The following is a 21328-nucleotide window of genomic DNA, read 5'->3' as shown; positions in this document are numbered from 1 at the left end:
ATTTTAATATTTGTGGAAGCTTTTATGAAAACTGGGATCAGATATCAGCAGAGGAAGGAGGGCACTGAGAGAAGCCAACAGCAGATGCAGAAGCTTCAAAACAGTCTAACCTGTTTGGGTCGAAAGCAACTGGACTTCTTTACTTCAGCTTCTGCAACCTTTTGGACGAGAAGTGAAATGTGTTTGAGAACTTAAAAGAAGTCCAGCTGCCTTTGAAGATCTACCTGTATGAGCACGAATGTACACAAACACCCACCTGCCTCTGACAACCTGACAGTGACAGCAACCGTTAATGAAACAAGTTGGACTTGTGTGGATTAGAAGTGTGTGAGAAGAAGTGTTGTTACAAAACAAACCTGCCTTAATCTTACTTTATTCTTTTTCTATTCTTTAGTGCTCAGCAGAGGTTCAAAAGAATCCAGACTGTGTAGAAGCCTATCTGTTGTTTAAATCAAGACGAACTGAGCATGCTTGAGTGAGATGCTTATCTTTTTAAAGTTAATTTCCTGTTATTTTGAACAGGTACAAGCACCGATACTATATAAATGGTAAATGGCCTGTATTTGTATAGCGCTTTACTAGTCCCTAAGGACCCCAAAGCGCTTTACACATTCAGTCATCCACACATTCACACACTGGTGATGGCAAGCTACACTGTAGCCACAGCCACCCTGGGGCGCACTGACAGAGGCGAGGCTGCCGGACACTGGCGCCACCGGGCCCTCTGACCACCACCAGTAGGCAACTGGTGAAGTGTCTTGCCCAAGAACACAACGACCGAGACTGTCCGAGCCGGGGCTCGAACCAGCAACCTTCCGATTACAAGGCAAACTGCCAACTCTTGAGCCACGATCGTCCAAAAAGCATTTTTTGGATTTTTATTAGCACTATTCATGTGCTGCATGTCTTCAGGCTAACTTTTTAGACACCAAAAGGCTTATGACCTTAAGATCAGGACCTTTTCATAGTGACTAATCCCAACCATACGCAAACATGTTAATGACTAACCTCGTGTGATGGATGGATCATCTTAGATGTTCTCTTAACTGAAGTTTGGTCTTTTTTTAGCGTCTTCTTCGAGCTGTATGAAGGCATTTTCTCTGCCAATCAGGCCAACATGAACTTTTACTGAGAACAGTTTAACCCTTATTGTCCATCTTCCCAGTGCTGATGTGTTTATATTAACCTAACCATAGCTTTGTAGATAGCCACCAGGTAGTACATCATCATATCTCAATTAGTCCAAAAGAATTTGGACTAATTACCATACAGCATTTGCTCTGAACCATGCTCATATTAAATGTTTATACTTTTTGTGCCTAAAGGTCACTTGCACGTGGTTCTTTGCAGACTCAGTATCACTGCTTCCTTTTGCACATTCAGGTCTTCGTTGTCTTCTTTTCTGCTTCTCATAGCCGTTCACAGAAGTCTGTTCAGAGACAGTGAACAGCACACACTGGTTTAGCTTTTCCTCTGGTTTTGTTTGAGTTCTTTGTTTACGCTCTTTAATTGTTTTGGGGTGAATGGTGTTATTCAGTGTCTGTTGTGGAAAGTGCAGAAATAAAGAGAATTTGAAGCAGCACTTTGTCTAATCGGGGTTTTATTGCAGCTTCTCTCACAGATAGAAGACGCTGAAATGTTATCATTCCAAATTTAAAGGAGCTATGTGAGCCGTCAATGGGAACTGCGGTAATTATTGTGTTCCTAGCATCAGCCAAAGGCTAGGATAAGTAGAGGTGAGTGGATCAATCCAAATATCAATAGTGTTAAGTGGTCATTGAAATGTGTTCAGAATTTGCAAATTAACAGTGAGTCATACAAACCTCTCTGCCCCACATAAGCTGCCTTTATAGGTTAAAAGTATCAGTATTGGTATTGTTTTCAGCAGTACTGGCTCTGTATTTACTTGGTATCGGATCAATACTAAACTTTACAGTATCACACAGCACTAGTGACGAGACAAAGCCTGTCGTGCTCTGATGTACGTTCTGTATCTTACAAGACAGCCACGAGAGCCAAGCGTAGTTTGCGGTTAATCTGCGCTAGCTTTGCCTCGTTTTAGCCACAAGAGGCTAAACTCTGATGATCTGATACCTACTGTAGAAGAAGACAAATGAAAAATCGTATTGGAAATGGATTCATATCAAATGGAAAACATACAGAAATAATATTCAGTAAAACATAAATTAAGGAAAGCATGAATCTTAATTTAAATGTGTATGGGTGTTTTCAGAGAACCCAAGAGATTTTAAAGCCTTTTTTCTAAACACAGACAAGAATTTAACCATGTGGGTATGCAGATGATTTATTTTGATTATGCTGTTAACATAAAAGTAAAAAGAAATGATAAAAAAAAAAGAGTGACAGCCGACTGTGGGGGATTAAATATGAGCTGCAATTTAAAAGTATCATAAACACTAAAGCGACCATGAAAACAACAGTTTGATATTTATAATGTGAAAACAAAGAGCTGCTGACAATGATTTACTTGTCGTGCGCACAGATGGTTACAGCCGGTCAAACAGGGGGACTTTCCTTCCTGACTGGGTAGCTGAAGATGTGAAATATGTATTTATACATATACAGGAAATGAAATTACAAACAGCTGCAAGCTTTCTGCTAAGCTTCACCTCGGCTCATGGGAGTCCCTGAACTGGACGTCCGAACCATGTTCGTGTGGTTAATTCTACTAACAGACCAATCACAGTCATGACCTCGGGGGCTGGTCATGTGATTGGTTTAGAAACACAGTATATTTGAGTTGGTTTCGTTTTTTCCTGTAATGCCAGAGTTTGAAGTTGAGATTGTTTTGTGTAAATTGGATTTCTGTATTCCTGTTCTGACTGATTGTTCTTTCTTCCATTGTGTTACTTTGTATCATTCAGTGAGAGCTTTCTTGTCTCAGTTTTTTTATTTCCTTTTTTACTTTGTGCCTTGGTTTGAGTTTTACTTTCCCACCTTTTGAATATGTCTTGATTGCTTTAACCTGTGTCGTGTTTACCAGCTTTTCTCAGTCTCCAGTTAGTCCTCAGTGTGGGTCTGCCCTTCCCCTGAGTGTTTGTCTTACATTGTTGTGTTTTGATGCTTGCATGCTACTTGTTTTGCTCGTCTTCCTGGCTTTCTATCCCGTTCTTGTTTTTTCATTCAGTATAATAAAACTTTGTCTTTTTTTTGTTGCTATTCTGAGTTTTGATCCTTTAGTCTCTCTAAAGACATCACTAAGACTTTTATCTCTAAAAGAATAACAAAATGCTAAAGTTGAGGCTTCAATACGTGGAGTCCAGGATGGCGGAGGACTGAAGTAAGTTTGATGCAATTACTGATTTTGAAACGGATATTTTTTGGAACATACACAGATTCTCCAGACTTCCCTAGTTTGAGGCCAAAAGATCTTCTGAGTGTGAGCTTATTATTAATCCCTCCATTTCCCGCCAACATTCGTTTTCATTGTGGATTTTAGTCTTGAAACAGTAAACAGATAATGGCATGTCTCATCGATGGCGAATATGGCTTTAAACTCAAAGAGAAACTTGGTTAAAAATAGAGCGCCTGGTTCCTTCACACCCGGGCGCTCTTGGCGTGGTTGGCGGGGGGGTCGAGGAGCGTGGCCGTCCCCCTGTTCCCAGAGTAGTAGAAGCTGTCGTCCCTACTCGGGGTCCTGGGGTCGATGCCCTGGCAGCACAAGATGATGATGCCACCTAAGAGGCAGAGGGCGGAGCCGACCCAGCCGGAGTACAGAGAGAAGCCGAATGACATCAGATCTTCCTCTTTATTAGCGCCGATGGGGAACCAGACGGTAGATATGATGCTGCACACAGCTGGGTTTCAGACATATTTAAACACAAAAGGTGAAAAACAGGGAAAAGAAGAGGTTATATTTTTGTGCTTGGTGCCTCCATCTGTCTGGTTGTCATCCCTGAGTTTGTGGACAGGAACTACCTGTCTTATCTCACAGGAAGCAAAACAGCCTGACAGATCCTGACCCATCATCCTCCTTCCTGCAACAGCTGGGAATGACTTGGGGAAGACCAGAGTACAGTACATCCAACAACGGTTCTCTGAAATGGTAAATGGACTGATTCTTATATAGCGCTTTTCTACTCTCCCGGAGTACTCAAAGCGCTCTATACAACATACACACAAGCACTGACTCTAAACTGAATGCTGTCTAACCAAATTCATACTCCGACAGATGCGTCGGAGAGTAACTTAGGGTTAGTATCTTGCCCAAGGATACTTGCCATGCAGACTGGAGGAGGCAGGGATTGAACCTCCAACCTTCCGATCAGTAGGTGACCAGCGCTACGTCATGAGCTACAGCCACTCGAAGTTCACTACAGTAAGAGAAAGTCTCTTAAAACGAGAAACTGCCCTCAGAAATCAAATCTGTCCTCTGAAACTGTCCCAAAAAAGTTATTTGAACACACAAATACATCCCTCTAAAATGAAAACTAAAACTAAAAAATATGTAACACATGTCCTCAACAAACTGCACACTCAGTACTGTGTACTGACCTCTACACAACCTCTTACTGTCACGGTCTGCGGAGACAGGCCATGCGGTGGTGTGTGTGATGGACCCAGGTGCGTACACAAGTGGGTAGACGGGAGTGAACTTAACAGAAAGCGAGCCTTTATTATGGCTGAAGACAAGGTGTACAAACAAAGCAGGGATAGTGTGACTAAACTAGACTATAACTAAACTGGGAAAACTAATACTGTGACAAACTAAGAAGACTCAGAGACTACTATGATGATGATGATGATGATGATGATGATGATGATGATGATCACTGCACAGACTGACCGTGAACACATGGAGGTGAGAACACAGACGACGCGACACTGAACACAGCAAGACTGAGGACTAAATACACACATGAGGTAATCAGGGGAAGTGGAGACACATGAGGACACAGCTGACTAGAATGAAACATAATTACAGCACAGGGGAGAGTAAACCTAAATGCAGTGAACAAAGAACACCAGACTCTTTCAAAATAAAACAGGAAACCCAGAGACATGAAGATAAATCATGACATGAACTTAACATAACCACACAGACACGAAACATGACAGGTAGACGCACGAATCAGGGAGACTGAGTACAGGGGGAGATGACAGAAACAACTAAGAAATTAACTAGATCAAAAATGGATACAAAAATACATAAGACTCAAACACTGGGTCACACGACCCAGCCCATGACACTTATCTGAAATCAAAAACATAACAAATCAAATCTGCAGTCTGTCAAATCAAACTCATTCCTCAGATTTATCAGTGGCACTGCTATTAAGGCAACATTTCATTAATAAGAGCTGGTTGAATTCTTTGAATACCAAAGAGAGCACCTTCATTGGGTCCTTTACTACCTCCTTATACTGGGTTTTGGTTCTCATCTATCCAGCTTTTATAAAACAAAATGGTCAGAACACATGAAACAAAGTGTCTAAGATTTGCATTTTTCAGTCATCAGCCACTCCTTTAAGTAACCTCAGTGCAATCAGATTCTCTGACAGTCTTTTCCCTGAATCTCCTCCACACGTTCCTTCATGATGTCAAGGAAAAGTGACGAGGAAAAGATGTTTTGGACTAATAAACTGCAAACACTGAAAGTCAGTGTAAGTGAAATTTCTCTTTATTTCACTGACAAAAGCTAAAACATTAAACTCAACTAGTGTTTTTGGTAAGTATTAGTGAAGTAGTAGTTATAATCAAACTGATATAAACACAACTGTGTGTGTGTGTGTGTGTGCGTGCGTGCGGCCTCCTCACCCATGAAGATGAAGAGGACACCTCCCACTCGGGCGCGGCGCTTCTTCACAGCTGAGGTGTCGTTCTGCAGCCGCACGCAGGCCATGGACATGAGGATCAGGAGCATGGCGGGGAGACCCAGCAAACACGCGCAGATCATCAGAGCACGAGCTGTCTGGACGTAGGCTGAGAGGGAGGGAGAGACAGCATCTGTTTGGTTTAAAGTTCTCAGCACAGCTCACCTCTGGCACTCAACAAGGCGCTGCTCACAGTTAGGAATGTGCACACGTGTTGCATGCACTGAAGACAAGAAAAAGATGCAAGAAAAAGCCTCTTTGGCAAGATTACTTTACTCAGAAAGTAATGTCTAATCTTGCTCTGAGTTACAGTCAAACACAGTCTGACGTCACTCTTCATGTCTTCACTGAACACACAGAGAATAAATCCAAAGTAATAAAACATTGGTGTTAATGACGTCTCCAAAAGCTCATGAGAGACAAACCCCACTAGGTTTTAAACACCTGGGACTCTCAGGCTTCTGGTTTAGAACTGCAGAGGCTACTTAAAGCACGTAAAGAAGCCCAGTCATTTTTCTGTCAAGCTGTTTCAGCTGTTCTACAGAAATCTCAACAACTGTGGAAAGGACCACCAGAAGAAAGCTCAACCTTTGGCAGGCTTCTCTGTGTTAGCTGGGTCTGCTAACTGGAACCACCTGTCAGAGATGACTGGTATCAACTTTCTTTGTTAATCCAGGCTAAACGATGACTCGCCCAAAGTGCACATCTAGATAAAAATCAGTCAGCGGGCACAAGGAGGAGAAATAGTCTGCGGCCACCACCTGCTAAACCATTCCCATTTTGGGTTTGTTGTCTCTCCACCTGCTGCACTTTACTTTTGCACTAAGTGGGTGAGATGGATTCCCAGTGCTTTATGTTTCCTAACAACATAGATTAAAATCCCCGAAGTTTAACTGACTGTGTGATATATTCTGACGGTCGAGTGTCGTCCTATGTTTTTGAGTAGTGAATAAAAGGCTGATAAAGTCCTTTAATTATGTCATGCACTGTTTGGTAAACGTGCAGAAGCACTCCGGTTGTTTTTGGAATCAGCACAGGTTTGTTTGGTAGTAAACAAATTAAAAGCTCAAAAAGTGGAAAAATTGGCTTTTACATTGTTGTTTATAGTTTGATATAAAACACGTGTGAAATTAATAGTCAGTATTTATAATACAATATATATATTATAGTATATATATTATATATATTATAGTACGAGAATAGAACTATACTCCTATAAACAGAGGACTGAGAAAACATTATTGAAATACGATGAAAAATGTTTTATACCATAAAGCAGTTTAATTTAAAGAGTTTAAATAACCAGTTATATTTGTTTCTTTAAATAAAGCTTATAAGTTACCATAGTTTCCACAAAGTGTTTGTTCTACACCTTCTTCCCATCCTTCCTTTCACAATAAAAGTTATTGAGTACGAGCATAAATTGTGTGATTGCTGTATATTAAAGTGGTCTATAGAGGTGTGTCAAAGCAGTTTATGATCGATTATAGCTTCAAAATAAATATATATATAAAAAATTAAATTCATATTAAAATGATATTTGACTGATGTTCTTATAAAATGTAAGACTTATTTATCTCTGGTCCGAAAAACCGTGTTTTGCTTTAAAACATCTTCACAATTTAAAAGGAAATTCTGTCTTTCCTCGTTAAATAAACTCTGCTATAAAATAAAGTAAGTATGTACCTAAATGTTCTGATGCTCAAACAAAAACAACACAGTTTTTCACAAACGCGGTGAAAAACTGTATTTGTTCATTTATTTTATTCTGTATTCTTTATTTGTATTCTGATGAACGACACTGTTCGATAAACATATTGAATAAACTGTAAAAAGAAAAAAAAATCTTGTTACGAATATATTTTGTTGGTAAACAACAATTCCGGTTTAAATACATATGTCGATAACGTAATATTTTAATGTTAATAACGTGAAATAACCATTAATATTTAACTGTAATAAATTCAACTCTAAATATAAAGCGTACAGAGAGTCTTGAACTAAAACTGTTTTGTTGACACGCAGCCACTCTGCTCACTCTCTCTTATCGCTGCCTCCCGCAGACCCACGCAGCAAACGTGAGCTAAACACACTTGAAAGATCTCGTCACGCACATCATGTATTAGAGCATTTATTGGCGCATCTCACCGGGCAGTGTGAGGATCTGGGTGAGGCCCACGCAGTGGTAAAGGGACGGGGAGATGACGCACTCTGCCCACAGGCCTCGGGAGCTCAGCTCGTCCATGCGGACGCAGGTGGCCTTGGTGTAGTCGCAGGTCCGGACCCAGTCGTTGGTGGCCGTGGCCACGATCACCCCCACCCAGCCCACTCCGCTGGCCGCGGTGCCAAGGAGTTGCCTGCGCATCTGTGACATGGTGAGCCTCCGTGCGTTTTTAAGCGCCCCAAAAAATAAAGATAAAAATGAAGAAATTCAGCCTGTTTTTAAATTCAGAAACGTGGCAACTTCTTGAGAGCTTTCCTCTTTTTTAACGTCTGCGGGAGTTTAAAAAGCCAGACTTGGTTTTAGCGAAAGTTTAAAAATTCAAAATTTTATAGGCCAAAGACTCAAAAAGAGTTTAAAAGCGGATAAATGACTGTGTTGTTCTCTAATAAGCAACAAAAAACACCGGAAAACAAAAAACACTGGAATAAAGCAAAAACTGATATATATTCAGAAATAACTGCAGATAGTTTTTCTCTGATTTGGAGCTTTAAACAACGTTTAAAAAGCTTAAAAGTCTAAATTTAAAAGCAGTCCTGTTCCGTCAGTGCGCCTGAAGCTGATCCACGAGAAAAATGCCCACAATAAGATTTATCACAGGGTGTGGTGAAAATCGTACTCCTCTCCAAAGCCAATGGGAGCACATGTGAGATCCTAACCTAAACCAGATACGGGGAGAAAGGCAGGCTCAGACAGAAAAACAAGCATCACCTAAAGCCTTCCTGATGAGCTCTGACATCAAATCAGTTTAGCTCATAAAGTCCAGATTTGTCCTCATGTGTCACCCACCTGCACCTCTGTTGCCCTCTGCTGGTGGTCCTGCCATCCCATCAGCAGCACTTCTGCCAAAATCTGCTCAGGTCCACTTAGTTTGGGACATCCTACCAGAAATGTTCAGTGAATAAGACGTCTTAAAGTAAAGCAAAGGTCTTAAAGTATATGGAAGTTCTCAGGTGCTTTATTAAAAACATTAAAAATATTAATATTAATATTTTAAAATACAATTAAATCTAAACAAAAAAGTTGTCATTATTCACACCAGTTGATTAAAAATAAGGATTCACAACTAAATATTAGAAAAAAACCCTCTTTTTTATTATCATTTTAAACCAATCGTTTGATGAAGGTGATTTTCAGCCTGGGTTTGCATTTCCTGTATGACAGGACCGTTTCCCAGTAAAGAATGAAATATATAATATACAAATCCAATAAAATATTAAAGTTTTCCAAACCTCAAAATCATTTAAAACCTAAACATCTGATTGAAAACGATTTCTGTGTTTGTTCTGTTCTCAGCCAACGCGACGCCACGATCCTTCAGTAATGTTGAGGTCTGGACTCTGGGGAGGCCAATCCATGAATGATGGTGTTCCACTGTGTGTTTTTCTGTCCAATATAATACGCCACTTGATTGATCTCTATTACTATTGGTTATTTATTTTATTTTACTTTAAGTTATTACAAATTGGACAGAAAATTAAACAGAAAGAAAGAAAGAAATAAAGAAAAGACTGAGAGAATCTGTTGAATCAGCTGTTAAAAGAAGAAAAAAGAAAACAAACAACAATAGAACAGAATGCAGAGATCAAAGCAACGACCTAGATACGTGTAAGTAACAGTAACTACTAAATACTGAATGCTATTGAGCAGCACACAAGACCGACAGCGCACGACATGCTTCAAGGTAGAAGCCAAGGAAGATATAGTTTGTGTCTGTGAGCTTCTGTGTGCGTGAACGCGCCTGAGTTCAAAAGGTTTATCCATGTAACGATCTGCTGGAGGCTGTGGGGAGCCATAGCCCCGCCCCCCAGAGCATTGAGCGCTAAAAATGCTTCTTGATAGTCGTCTCGTCTCTCAGGCTTTCAGATGTTGTTCATCTGCTGAGGATAGTTTTAGGACTGCTCTAAGCCTCTAAGTCTAAGTTAACCCCAGAGCCGCGTTTCTATACCTGCAGCAGCCAGTTTGTAGGTACTGGGGTAAATTGCACTACGGGGGACGCGGATTTGGATCCCAGAACCTCTCAATCGTTCCACACCCCGACAAAGTGGGTCTGATAACCACTACACTGTGAAACTGTGCCAACTTTAACTTTAGCATTTTATTCATCCATGAAACCAGGAGGTTTGTTCCTCAGTGGAACATCTGCTCCACGTGTCTGCGTGATCAATGTGATCACGAAGATTTTCTGAAGTGTTTATGCACATTTTTGTTAGAAAGACCGCTTTCACTGGGCTAGTAAAAGGTATTTTACTTGGGAATTAATTTAAAACAAGATAAATAAATCGTTTGATGATCAATTATTCATTTATTAAATAATTTCAAGCAGGATACCATAAAAATGTGACGATTAAAGACACCAGCCTCTACCCTGATAGTGACTTTTTTAATACACAGACATGTCTTTGTCCAGAATATAGTGATATAAAACATTAAACTTTCATTAATCACTTACAAAGTCTACGCATTATTGTTTTTTTTCCTTTTACACACACGGGTTATGTTTAGCTACTGGATAGATTTGTTGCTGACGTCACGTTCTAAAAAAACTAAATAGACAAATTTTATATATTAAATGTTCAAAATCCTTCATCAAATAGCTTCAAATGTACACTCTCCAGCGGCATGTAAAATATACACAAAGTTACAAAACCCCCCCGTCTCCTGCTACAGTCGGAGGGCCCAAAACTGGTGAGACTTCTCATGGACTCTGGTGTCGTCATGCTCCCGCACTCCTCTCCAGCTCCCATCTGCTAAGGCCACGCCTAGATTTATAATCTCATAAATTATAAATTCCCACAAATCTCTTTTTGTGACTTTGTTCTGTCATCCTTGGTGTCAGCTTTTGACTTCCGCCGATTTCTCTCTTTTCCTCGCGTCTTTATTGCCTTTTTTCCCTCTTCCATTTGAAACGCTTTCTCTTTTTCTCACTTTGTTTCTCTTTTTCTTTGTCTCTCATTGGTTTTTCAGTGCGTTGATGTGAGCGCAGATCTTCAGAGCAGGTCCCAGTTTTATGTTCATGCTGGTCATCAGATGGTCCTCGGTGAGCAGCAGCAGAGCCTGGCCGTCGATCTCCTGCACCCGGAAAGCCTCCGCTACGTCACCGCAGCCTGAAACAGCAACACGGAGAGTTTAAAAACACTGACAGCGTCTGACTGAGCAAATGATTCTGTTCAGTCACACAGAAAGTAGTCATGGCCCTGACTTTAGTAACGTATAACAATCTAAACTCTTGACTTTTAATAAAAACACCTCCAAACTCCTGCAAAGTTTAGTCTGTGGGGATTGACTCTGTTTTGGAGCCTCGAGTGGACATTAGAGGAACTGCAGTTTCCCCCTTTCACTGTTGCTGCTATCCTTCTGTCACAAGTCACTCCTGACGCTCACCTCCACCCACACCACCCTGCTCCGTCCATTGCTTTGGATGTTTTTTTGATCATTGTCGTGCTTTTCAGATGCTTCTGCTCCTGACATGCGATCACAGTCGTCCGAGACGCTCTGTCTCACACACACTGGTTTCTCTCCTTCTGCCTCTGATTCTCGTCCCTTTGATGTTCCAGGTGTAACATCATCATTTCAGTCCCCTTCTTCTCATAATGTATCCAGAGTATCTTGCTTGTCTCTCTGCTGCTTTTATATTAAGATCTTTTGGTGTTTTCATTCATCAGTATTTTGGTGTACAATATTCTTATCATCCTCTTGATGAAGCACACCCCTGATGCACTGATGTCGTCTACAGCTTCCTTGTTTATTGTCCATGCTTTGCTTCCATACGTGAGGATAGCTGGAACAACGACATCTAGGACTAGGATTAGGTATTACATGGTACTGATGGGACTTTACTGTGTTCAAATCTTTTAAAGACACACTGCACGCTGTGCTGAGATATCCTAATTTTGGCTAATATCACTTTGTTTGTGCAGAAATGCTATTTAATGCATTCAAACGTGTCAACTTTGGGATTATTTTGTAGATTTAACTAAAGAAGTGGGAACACGTGATGTGTTTGTATGACTTTTTGTGGCTGCTAATAAAAAAACGCATAAAGACACCATTTCAAATTAGATTTTGGTGGCTTTCCTGTGAACACATTTTTTTTAAAGGTTCATAAACTCAACAATTAAATGATTGGTTGGTGGTTTTTAGGCCACATGATGAAATAATATGTGATGCAGGTTCTGATAAGAACCTTCAGCAGCCTAAGTTCTACCTGAGCCCTTGTTTGGTTCCTCAAATCCTGATCGTGTAGGAGGAGTTTGTGGACAAACAACCCAACAAACAAAGATTTGGTTTGTTACAGTAACATGTTTCACACTGTTCATCCAGGATCATTAGCCAACAATTAGTTTATCCACTTTATTTCTAACAGAAACTAATCTGGAGAATGTTTAGACCAGAAGAGATCTGCATAACTCTAAGATCCACATCTGATCTTCTCTTAGAAATAAAGTGACAGTGATGAATATTAACGCCAGCTAACGATTAAACGGCCTAAAAACCTGAGAGTGTTTACTACAGAATCATCTCTGTCTCATGTGAAATACTCAGTTGAGCTGTGAAACAGAGGTTCAGTGTTTCTCTCCCAGATGTTTCACAGCAGTCTCGCTGAGTCTGACGGTGTGTGGTTGAAAGTATTCTTCACATTACTTCACTCAGCAGTTAATTTCAGCATTTTGCGAAACCTTTAATGGGACTTGGGGGAAACGAAGAAGCTGTGAGCGCGCCTCCGTCGCCTGCTGACAATTAAGACACGGAGTGTGGCGTAAATCAAACCGACAGTTCTGAGTTACAGGTCCCGGGAGAAGCTCTACGTGTGGGGCATCAGCTCATGTTTACCTGGCAGCGTGTGGATGAAGGCGGTGACTTCCTCCACGCTCCACTGCGAGGGGGCTGGCTTAAACGTGGTGGTAGGCGTGGAAGTGGTCACGGCCGGCGCCGACGCCCTCCTCGCTCTCCGAGCCGCCCGACGCTCCATCCTAGCCGTCATGGCGACAGCGGGATCTTCCTCTCCTCCGTCATCGTCCTCCTCCTCCCTGCCTCCACCTCCCACCATATCGTCTTCATCTTCGTCCTCGTCTGCCGCCGCTGCTTTTTCTTTTCCATCTTTCTCACGCTGACCGGCGCTCCACAGATCACGAGGCTGAAAGGAAACAAAACGTGTAAGAAATGTAAAAGTCAGGAAACGTCCTGCCTGATATCAACAGTTCAGGGGGCTGCTGGGGTGATAGTGTGCGGCCCTTCAGCACCAACGCAGCATCATTTAAACCCCACACTCCACCTCAATCATCTCAGACTGGTTACTTGTACATGACTCCCTGTGCTCAAATGGCCTCCACAGTCACCAGCTCTCACTCCAGTAGAGAACACGTGGGATGTGGTGGAGCGATAAATATGTAGAAACTGTGTGATGCTATCATGTCGACATGGACGAACAACTCAGAGGACTTTGTTGAATGTGTGAGTTATAAGAAAGTTCTCGACTCAAACGGAGTTCCAACTCAGTACAAGGAAGGTGTAACTGAATAAAGTGGCTGCTGGCTGCATATAACTTAAAAATGAGCGTTTGTTTTCTGTCTGTTGGTGGAGCTTCCTGATCTCAGAGGTGGTAAACTGTGAGGAATCAATTAAACTGTATTGACTCGTCTCACTGGACTCTTGGCTCTCTGCTGCCCTCTAAAGGCCATCGGCTGTCACTGAACCACAGATGAAGCACAGATGGCTTCAAATGGCTCATTTCATAAGACCAAATCTAAAATCCACTGCACACGACTAACTGAGCTAATGTAGTTTTACACTACTAAGTGTTTTTAATTCATGTGTTTGTTTCAGTTTAGTTTCAGTGTTTTTTAGTTTTTCTGATTAAAAGCATTTGTCAGGGACAAAATTTAAAACGTTTACAAAAGATATGAAACTACAAACGCAGAGTGGCGCTTTTGTAGGAACGTAACCCATCAAATAAACATCAGAAAGATCGATAAAAGCATAAAAATGTGTTTAATATTTGGAAAATCAGCCTCCTGTAATACAGCCGGTGTATGTGTACATTCACAAAAGTGCATTCGGCTCGTGGAGGACTTTAGGAGCTCTAACTTCACGTGCGTTGGAGTATTTTCAGAGTGTGGCTCTTTAAAACATCTCAGCACTTCTCTGTTTGCTGTTTTTTAGCTGTTCGTGAGTTCAGCGTCCCTACCAGCCGCAGCAGCAGGGGTTTCCCAGGGACTGACTCCGCCCGGTTGAGGGCAGGACGAGGCTTCTCTGACCGGCTTCCTGCGCTGAGAGCTCGCAGACGCTTCGTCAGACGAACGTTAAACCTGAGGGGGGAGGAGGAAGGGGAGAAGCACAGAGACACGTGGTGGTGATGTTTCCTCGTTCTGCTGCTTTCATTCACACTCGTATCTGCATCTGACACCTGCGCGCCTCCACGCAGGCCACACACACCACATCCTGTCACGCTGCTGCTGCGACAGCAGCACCCCTACGCTGCCTAAAGGTCCCGTGACATCACAGCTGCCCTCTTTAGCGCTTAAGCCAATGAAGCGAGGTCTTACCCGCGTGCACAGGAAGTGGAGCAGAAGCGTTTGGAGCGCATGAAGTTGTGCGCGTGGCCCCTCTTCCCGCAGAACTGGCAGTGCAGCACCGCTCGGTCTCTGTGGCCCGACCCTGTGAGAGGGACACAGAGAAGGTGAAGCTGAGAAACACAGAGTCTGATATGGTTTCCACTGCTTGTTTAGAAGATTAACAGCTCCCACATTTACCACACCAGCAGCAGAGTGACAGACGTGAGCAGAGCAGGATTCGGGGATGTGTGGGGCAAACGTCAGGTTTACCGCCGAGTTTTCAGGGTATTAAAAGTGGTTGACTTCTTAGAGCCCGTAGACCTCTCACACACACTTTCACTGCACAGTCCCAGGGCTGCTCTCAGCTTGTATTTAGTGCTTAGCCTGTTATCTTTCACATCTTCATGTGTTAAATCAGCCCCAGTGCTGCAGGTGAAAAAATGCGTCACCTGCTTCTGTTTTGAGTTTTCTTGGATGAATCTTTGTTGTTGATGTGGTGACAGTATGATGTGGGTGCGGCTGGTCTATTCTGCAGCTCTTACCAACAGTAATTTCATGCATCGAGACTTCAGAGCAGATAAAATGGGCAGGTGTGAAGTTTAAAAGTTAAACTGCTCCTTACTGCTCCCGGGATCGTCCGTGTCTCCTCCTTCCTCTTCGTCCGAATCTGTGGAGTGCTCAGTTTGTTTTATCGTTTCCGTTACAGGCAGCGCCGCTTTCCCATTGGTCCCATTCACTTCCTGCGGTTTGGGCACCTGCTCTGGAACCAGCAGGGACGAGCGGTTCACCTGGACGACAGAAATAAGGTGAGTATAAATGCACCGCGAGAGCCTGTGGCTGAAAAGGTAATCGCAGTAAGGAGGGAATCCATTTACATCCACCCAGAACTTATTCTACGTTTATACATGAGAAAGGTTAGAGTTTTTTCCCCACTTTAGTAACAACATTGTAATATTTGACGTCTCTAACATCTGACAGAAAGGGAAACCCAAGAAAAGGTGATAAACTGTAAAACCCAGATTAAACTGTCAGCTAAGCCACAACTTATTTTGGAAATGCTTAAATAAACCTGAGGAGATTAAACACCAACTTATTTCACACTAAAAGCATCAAAACCTAAAATTCTAACTTCATTTTTTCTGCCTTTGTGATGTAAAACAAACGTCTCCTTACAGGAAACGGTTGGAGCCCCTCCTGGATGACAAATCCCTCCACCAGGTGGGTGAGAACCTGCCGTCCCTCAGGCCACGGCCTTGGCTCCCAGGGGCTGCTCAGCGATTGGCTGAAGCTCTCTGACTCGTCCTCCAATTGTCCGAGAGGCTCTGCCTCAGTTTCCGTGGGGGGCTGCTGCTCGCCACCTGCTTTGTCCACCTTCGCTGGCTCATGCTGCGGTAGGCTGAGGTCAGTCGGGAGGGCGGTCTGCGCCGGGAGGAGAGGAGGAGGGTTTTCTGCCGAAGGAGTGGTGATGGGTGAGGAGGGGGGAGACTGAGAGGAGAGGCTGGACAACGCTGTGAGGAGCAGAGAAAGAAAAAAGGGTTGACTGACAATTAAAATGAACATGTTTTGAAAAAAGTATTAATTGCATTAAGTTACAGTCGAAAACAAAGCAGAACACTAATGTTCACCAGTGAGCAGCAGGTACCAGCGAGTCTTTATCACCAGTGTTACTCCTGGCAGATGTCCCGTAAAGACAGTTTGCTCAACAGCTTAACTGCTTTGTAGCATGAAGCATCAGAAACTGCTGCTGGCTGCACACTGTGCACCGACCATGTGTGGCTTCTCCAAGACGAGCGGAGTAATAACAACTAATCATCCGTGTGGACCCTTTAAGGGAGCTCAGCTCGGACAGATGAAGTTGTTGAAAACGCTCCTTCAACCTGACAGCTTTAATGCAAAGCCTCATGTAAACACAGATATGAGCATTAAGTGTTGCTGAGTATGAGCTGTTCACGGTACCTGACTGATTGTCGGACTGGGTCGACATGTTCTCACAGAAGTCCTCCTGGCTAACGGGTTGAAGGTCTTTCTGAGGCTCTGGCAGCCTCTGACTCTGGGCAGAGGCTTCGGGGACTGGAGCTGGCTCTGGTACCGGGACTGGTGCTGGAGTTTGGACTGGAAGTGGAGTTGAAATGAGACCCGTGATGGGTTTTGAGTCCACAGTGGAGTCTTTAACAGAATCAGGTTCCGGGATAGGGTCCGTGTTGTGGTACTGATGGGGAAGCTGTGCCGTCTGGTTCTCAGACTGGTCCATTGGAGTCTCTCCTTCCTCTTCCTCCTCCATCTTCTTGTCCTTGCCTTCCTCTCTCCTCTCTCTCTCACTTTGGCCTTCTTCTGTCACTTCCATTTGATCTTCCTCTCGGCTAACTTCCTGCACCTCCTGGTTGATTTGCTCCTCACTGGGCTCCTCCTCCTTCACCTTCTCTCTTTGGTCATCTTTCTCCACTCTCAAGTCTTTAGCAATGCTTTCCTCATCTTTGACTTCCTGTCTCACAGCTGCAGCTCTCTTTCTCTGCTCTTCAGCCTCCTTTACCTCCACCTTCAGGGTCAGATTTTGCGGCTGCGGCTCAGCTTGACTCTGCGGAGAGGCTGGACTCAGAAGGGATGGAGGTGAGGGCAGAGGAGAGGTGGTTTTTGGCAACGAGGGGTTTAAAGGAGGAGGAGGAGGAGGAGGAAGGACGTCTTCAGTGCTCAAAGTCCTCTTTGATTGGGCGGAAACCTCAGGCGACTCTGCAGCTGGAGGCGGCGGCTGCACCGAAGCATGCGTGTACGTTCCCGGCTGTGGCTGGCGACCCGAAGAGAGGGCGATGATCTGAAGCTGCTTCGCTGCAGACAACGAGCGCTCAAAATGCGGCACAGCTGACAGAGCGCTGGAGACAGATACCGGGCTGTGAGTTAACGGACAGCTCTTCAGTCCAGCCAGCGGCCGGCTGATGGAAGACGCCTGGCTGGAGGGAGCAGCAGCGATTGGTTGGAGGGCCGAGGTCTGTCGAGGTGACACCGCTCTGTGACCGTTAGGAGAGTGAAGTCTGGGTCTCAGAGGGACGGCTCGAACCGGAGAATAGAGAGCTGTGGGAGACGAGCATGAAGAGGAAACCATTAAACAATGAGGGATGGATATGACTAATAAATGATCTGATAAATGAGAGACTGCAATTGGCCCACTGGCCACTCGTGCATGTTATGATGGTTTAATTCTCATGTGCTTCACTGTAATCTGCTGATGCACAGGAGGCTCGAGGATTCAGGGTGTTGGCTGAAAAACTTTCTCACATCTAAGATTTAAACATTTCCTTTCAGTGGCTCCAAAAACTCTGAATTATTTAGATGATCAAATGCAAATTTTATTATGTTTTTGTTTTCTAATTTTCATCTCTCAAGGCTGGAAAATATATCAAGACCCATGATTCAATTTACTTTGTTCTGCAGCACAGTGCAGTTTTCTTCCAGTGATTTATGAGTTCAGCTGCAGACAATGACGGCAAACATGCTGAAAATTGACTTGTTCCAGTGCTCTGTGAGGGTAAACCGAAGCTCTGATGTCTCCGGGTAATAGAGGGGAATTATTTGGTTCATAAGTCACTGAAATGAAACCGTACACAGGACCACAGCAGTGCAGCTAAAGAAGGCTCTGAACAGCTAAATGCAGTAAATTTGTCCTTTCTTGTTTTAAAAGTAACCAAAATTAAAATAGTAAAAAAAAGAAAAATATCTATTTAAAAAATGTAATTCTTTAAAAACTGAAGGCAAAAAATGATTGAAAATATAAAACGCTAACACTGCTTGTAGAAAAAAAAATAAACATGCAATTTCACACCACACGTCAGTGTGATTGTTGCTAACACCAGACTGTGACTTGCCTCCAGAACAGCTGCAGAGAGTTGTCAGACGGCTTTAAACTGCAGGCTTTTATTTTGAAAGGTTCAGAGTGTTGATAACATCCAATATGTAATTTGAGGCTTTTATTTTGTGTCTTTTATCCTTTCTTCACCTCAAACCCGTTGCAGCAGATGGCTGCCCGTTCCTGAGACCGGTCCTGAGGTTTCTTCCTGTTAAGAGGGGGGTTTCCTTCCCACCAAGTGCTCGCTTACAGGGATTTGTCCCATTGCTCAGGCTTCTCTGTATCATTGTAGGGTCTCTACCTTACAATATAAAGGGCCTTGAAGCAACTGCTATCATTTTTAAAGCATACTGGTCTTCCACTGATGGCTTTTATTTTGAAAATCTGAAACACACCTCCCTCCAGTCCCCCCGGTTAGTCACTGTCAGGGTGAGAGCTGGATCCAACCAATAAACTCTGTTTTTAAAACAGTAGGACAGAATCAAATATAAATAAAACAAACTGCAAACACAGCATCAGCTGACTGAAAGTGTACAATTATAATAATTTAATGATAATATATTAGTCACTAGATGTAAGAGCCTCACATGGAGGAGCGTACTCATCCGGCCTCATCACACCCTTCAGGGACCTACTTGGAGGCGGCACGGCGAGGTGTCGGCTGGGCGTGGTTGGACACTCCGTTGCTGTGATGCTGGACTGAGGTCGCGGCTTGAGGATCGGGAAGAGGGGGGCTTGAGGTCGAGAGAGGGGAGGCGGGGCCGTGGCGCTGGGCTTGAGGCGTAGGGAAGGAGGGATGGCGAGAGTCCCGGGGGGAGGAGGCCTCAAGGTGAGACTCTGGAGCTGGAAGGGACACAAAGATGTTCAGTTAGATCCCACGAAGGTGTTGGCTATCCAGTCACAGCTTAGCAACTGTTACCAGCGAGAGCGGGTATGTTACAGGCAGCAGAAAAAAAAGCTCTCTGAAGTAGATTTAGTCTTAAACGTCTGACATTTTCTGATTGTTCGTAAGGTGAAAATAAGAAATACAATAACAATACCAACAAAAACAGAAAAACAAGATCACATTTCCTATTGGATGTGGGTCTCAGGACCAACTGTGGAGAGATCGTCCGCTGATCCCGATCCCAGTCCCTCAAAGACTTTTGGCTTCTATGTCACAGCCGTCTGTTACAGCCAACGTATGAGAGAAGAGTATTTCACCCAGAAGGAATTATGGGTAGTAGTTGAGCCTGGTTATCTTTCATATACCAGACTTTGTTGAGCTGGCACGCATCCCACACGGTGACATAACCCTTTCATTTCTCCAGTGAATGATCAGAAAACAGATCAAACATCCAGGAGCGCTGGTCTCAGAGCCGGTGACGCGCATGCTCACAGCTGCTCAAAGAAACCAGACTCTGCTTTTAGATCGCAGCACTGGGACTGGGTGTAAAATGGACTCGAAGGCCGTTTTTACCACAGCTTGAATGTGTTTTTCACGTGTGCGTCTCCTGTACTTTTGTAGTTACGGAGACTAAACATGCTAAAAATGCCAAATTTGCACTCCTTCATTAAATGACTGAAAGTTACTGAAAAAAGCAGCTCTTTCTGAGGTCAGGTCGGAAGATTTCACAAATAGTTTATATAGTGTGACCGTCCAGGCTCTTTAAGACCCCGCCTTCCTACAATGGAGCTTTCTTGTGATTGGCCAGCCTCTGGAAGATTAGGGGCAGCAGCTTGCGCTTGCTCGCTGTGCTTGCTGAGCTTTGTGTGTTTCAGACGACTGTGTAAAGAAGTCAGCTTTTTGCATTTACCGTCTAAGGTCAGTTCAAAAGATGCATTCACGTGCATATAAAGACATTTGCTCGGCTGCTCACCTGAGCCGAGGCGGGGTTAGAGGAAGGAGGAGAAGTGGAAACAGAGGAGGAGGAAGAGGAGGAGCACGGCTGGGGCGGCCGCATAGCAGATGTAAGAATTAGCTGCAGGAGAAAAAGGAGGAAACACGTGAAGGAGGAGATGAACAGAGGAGAGCAGGACAAGCACAGATGTTTGTGTGAGACGTAACTGAAGCATCTTCTTGCCCTTTGCTTCCTTTTAATGACCTAATAAAACACCCATAAACATAATGGTTACTTTTTAAAACGGATCAACATCAGATTTTAACCCTCACACAAGAAAACTGTGAATTTTGCTGGGGACTATTTTCTGCGGTGGATTAATACAACTGCGAGGCGTATGCTTCATATTCAATGTTTTTAAATGTTAAACAGACTTTTTTACAACACATTTAAGTGTTTTAAATCCAGGTGGCAGATCTAGATGATGGAAATGATTTGTGAGATTAACCATGGTTTAATATTTCACCGTTAAAAGAATTTTTATGAACACATAAATATCCTTTAGTCTAAAATAGGTTTCTGTGCAAATAATCAGACTCTATAGAAACATTTCTGCAGATGATGTCAATAATGACAATTGGATGGTTTTCACAGATGTGTAGTTTTGAGCTCATCAGTCACAATCAAGCCGCTTTGCTCTTTCTATACATGAATACTCATAATATTTGGGGACCATTCTTTATTGAGAAACGGAGTTTACTTTGTTTCTGTCATAAAGGCTCAGTTTGACTCTTCTTTAGCTGAGCACCACCGTCTGCCATCAGAGACATGATCAGAGCAGACAGAGATCTACGAAGATTCAGTATGTGGAACACTGATGATGCAAATAAGACATAAAATCATTAAAGCTGTGAATTCATTTATCTTATTGTTGACTTATCTCTACCATGGCAGCTGCACAGCAGAGCTCTGAAACCTTGACCCCGTTTTCACTCTTGTTCTTAGTAACTGCAGTTGCAGCAGAGTATGCTCAGCTCAAGGATGAAAACAGACAGATTTGT

At 43.2% G+C, this 21328-nt stretch overlaps 2 protein-coding genes across 4 annotated transcripts in view; both read right to left on the bottom strand.

The window, feature by feature from the left end:
• Nucleotides 1–2295: 2295 nt before the first annotated feature.
• Nucleotides 2296–8583, bottom strand: cldn11b (claudin 11b). The gene is made up of 3 exons (XM_084940187.1): nucleotides 7983–8583; nucleotides 5779–5943; nucleotides 2296–3818 (listed from the first exon to the last, which is right to left on the bottom strand). The coding sequence occupies exons 1-3, from the start codon at nucleotides 8206–8208 to the stop codon at nucleotides 3559–3561; spliced, it is 651 nt and encodes a 216-aa protein (XP_084796313.1). The 5' UTR covers nucleotides 8209–8583; the 3' UTR covers nucleotides 2296–3558.
• A 1754-nt stretch (nucleotides 8584–10337) lies between these two features.
• phc3b (polyhomeotic homolog 3b) overlaps nucleotides 10338–21328 on the bottom strand; it is a 26532-nt gene continuing 15541 nt past the window's right edge. The window contains exons 4-12 of one of the 3 annotated variants that reach the window (XM_084939991.1): nucleotides 20307–20408; nucleotides 19035–19290; nucleotides 16566–17675; nucleotides 15783–16117; nucleotides 15232–15397; nucleotides 14601–14712; nucleotides 14243–14363; nucleotides 12889–13192; nucleotides 10338–11162 (exon numbers count right to left, since the gene is read on the bottom strand). In XM_084939991.1, coding sequence (XP_084796117.1) covers nucleotides 11008–11162; nucleotides 12889–13192; nucleotides 14243–14363; nucleotides 14601–14712; nucleotides 15232–15397; nucleotides 15783–16117; nucleotides 16566–17675; nucleotides 19035–19290; nucleotides 20307–20408 — 2661 coding nt within the window. In that variant the 3' untranslated portion in view covers nucleotides 10338–11007. The remainder of the gene's footprint in view (nucleotides 11163–12888; nucleotides 13193–14242; nucleotides 14364–14600; nucleotides 14713–15231; nucleotides 15398–15782; nucleotides 16118–16565; nucleotides 17676–19034; nucleotides 19291–20306; nucleotides 20409–21328) is intronic. The other 2 variants (XM_084939992.1, XM_084939993.1) reach the window with 2 other exon arrangements.

Source organism: Perissodus microlepis, chromosome 9 (genome assembly GCF_051167445.1).
Source record: "Perissodus microlepis isolate ML-2025 ecotype Zambia chromosome 9, ASM5116744v1, whole genome shotgun sequence".
Lineage (NCBI taxonomy): Eukaryota > Metazoa > Chordata > Actinopteri > Cichliformes > Cichlidae > Perissodus > Perissodus microlepis.
This window is presented reverse-complemented; position numbering and strand designations above follow the sequence as displayed.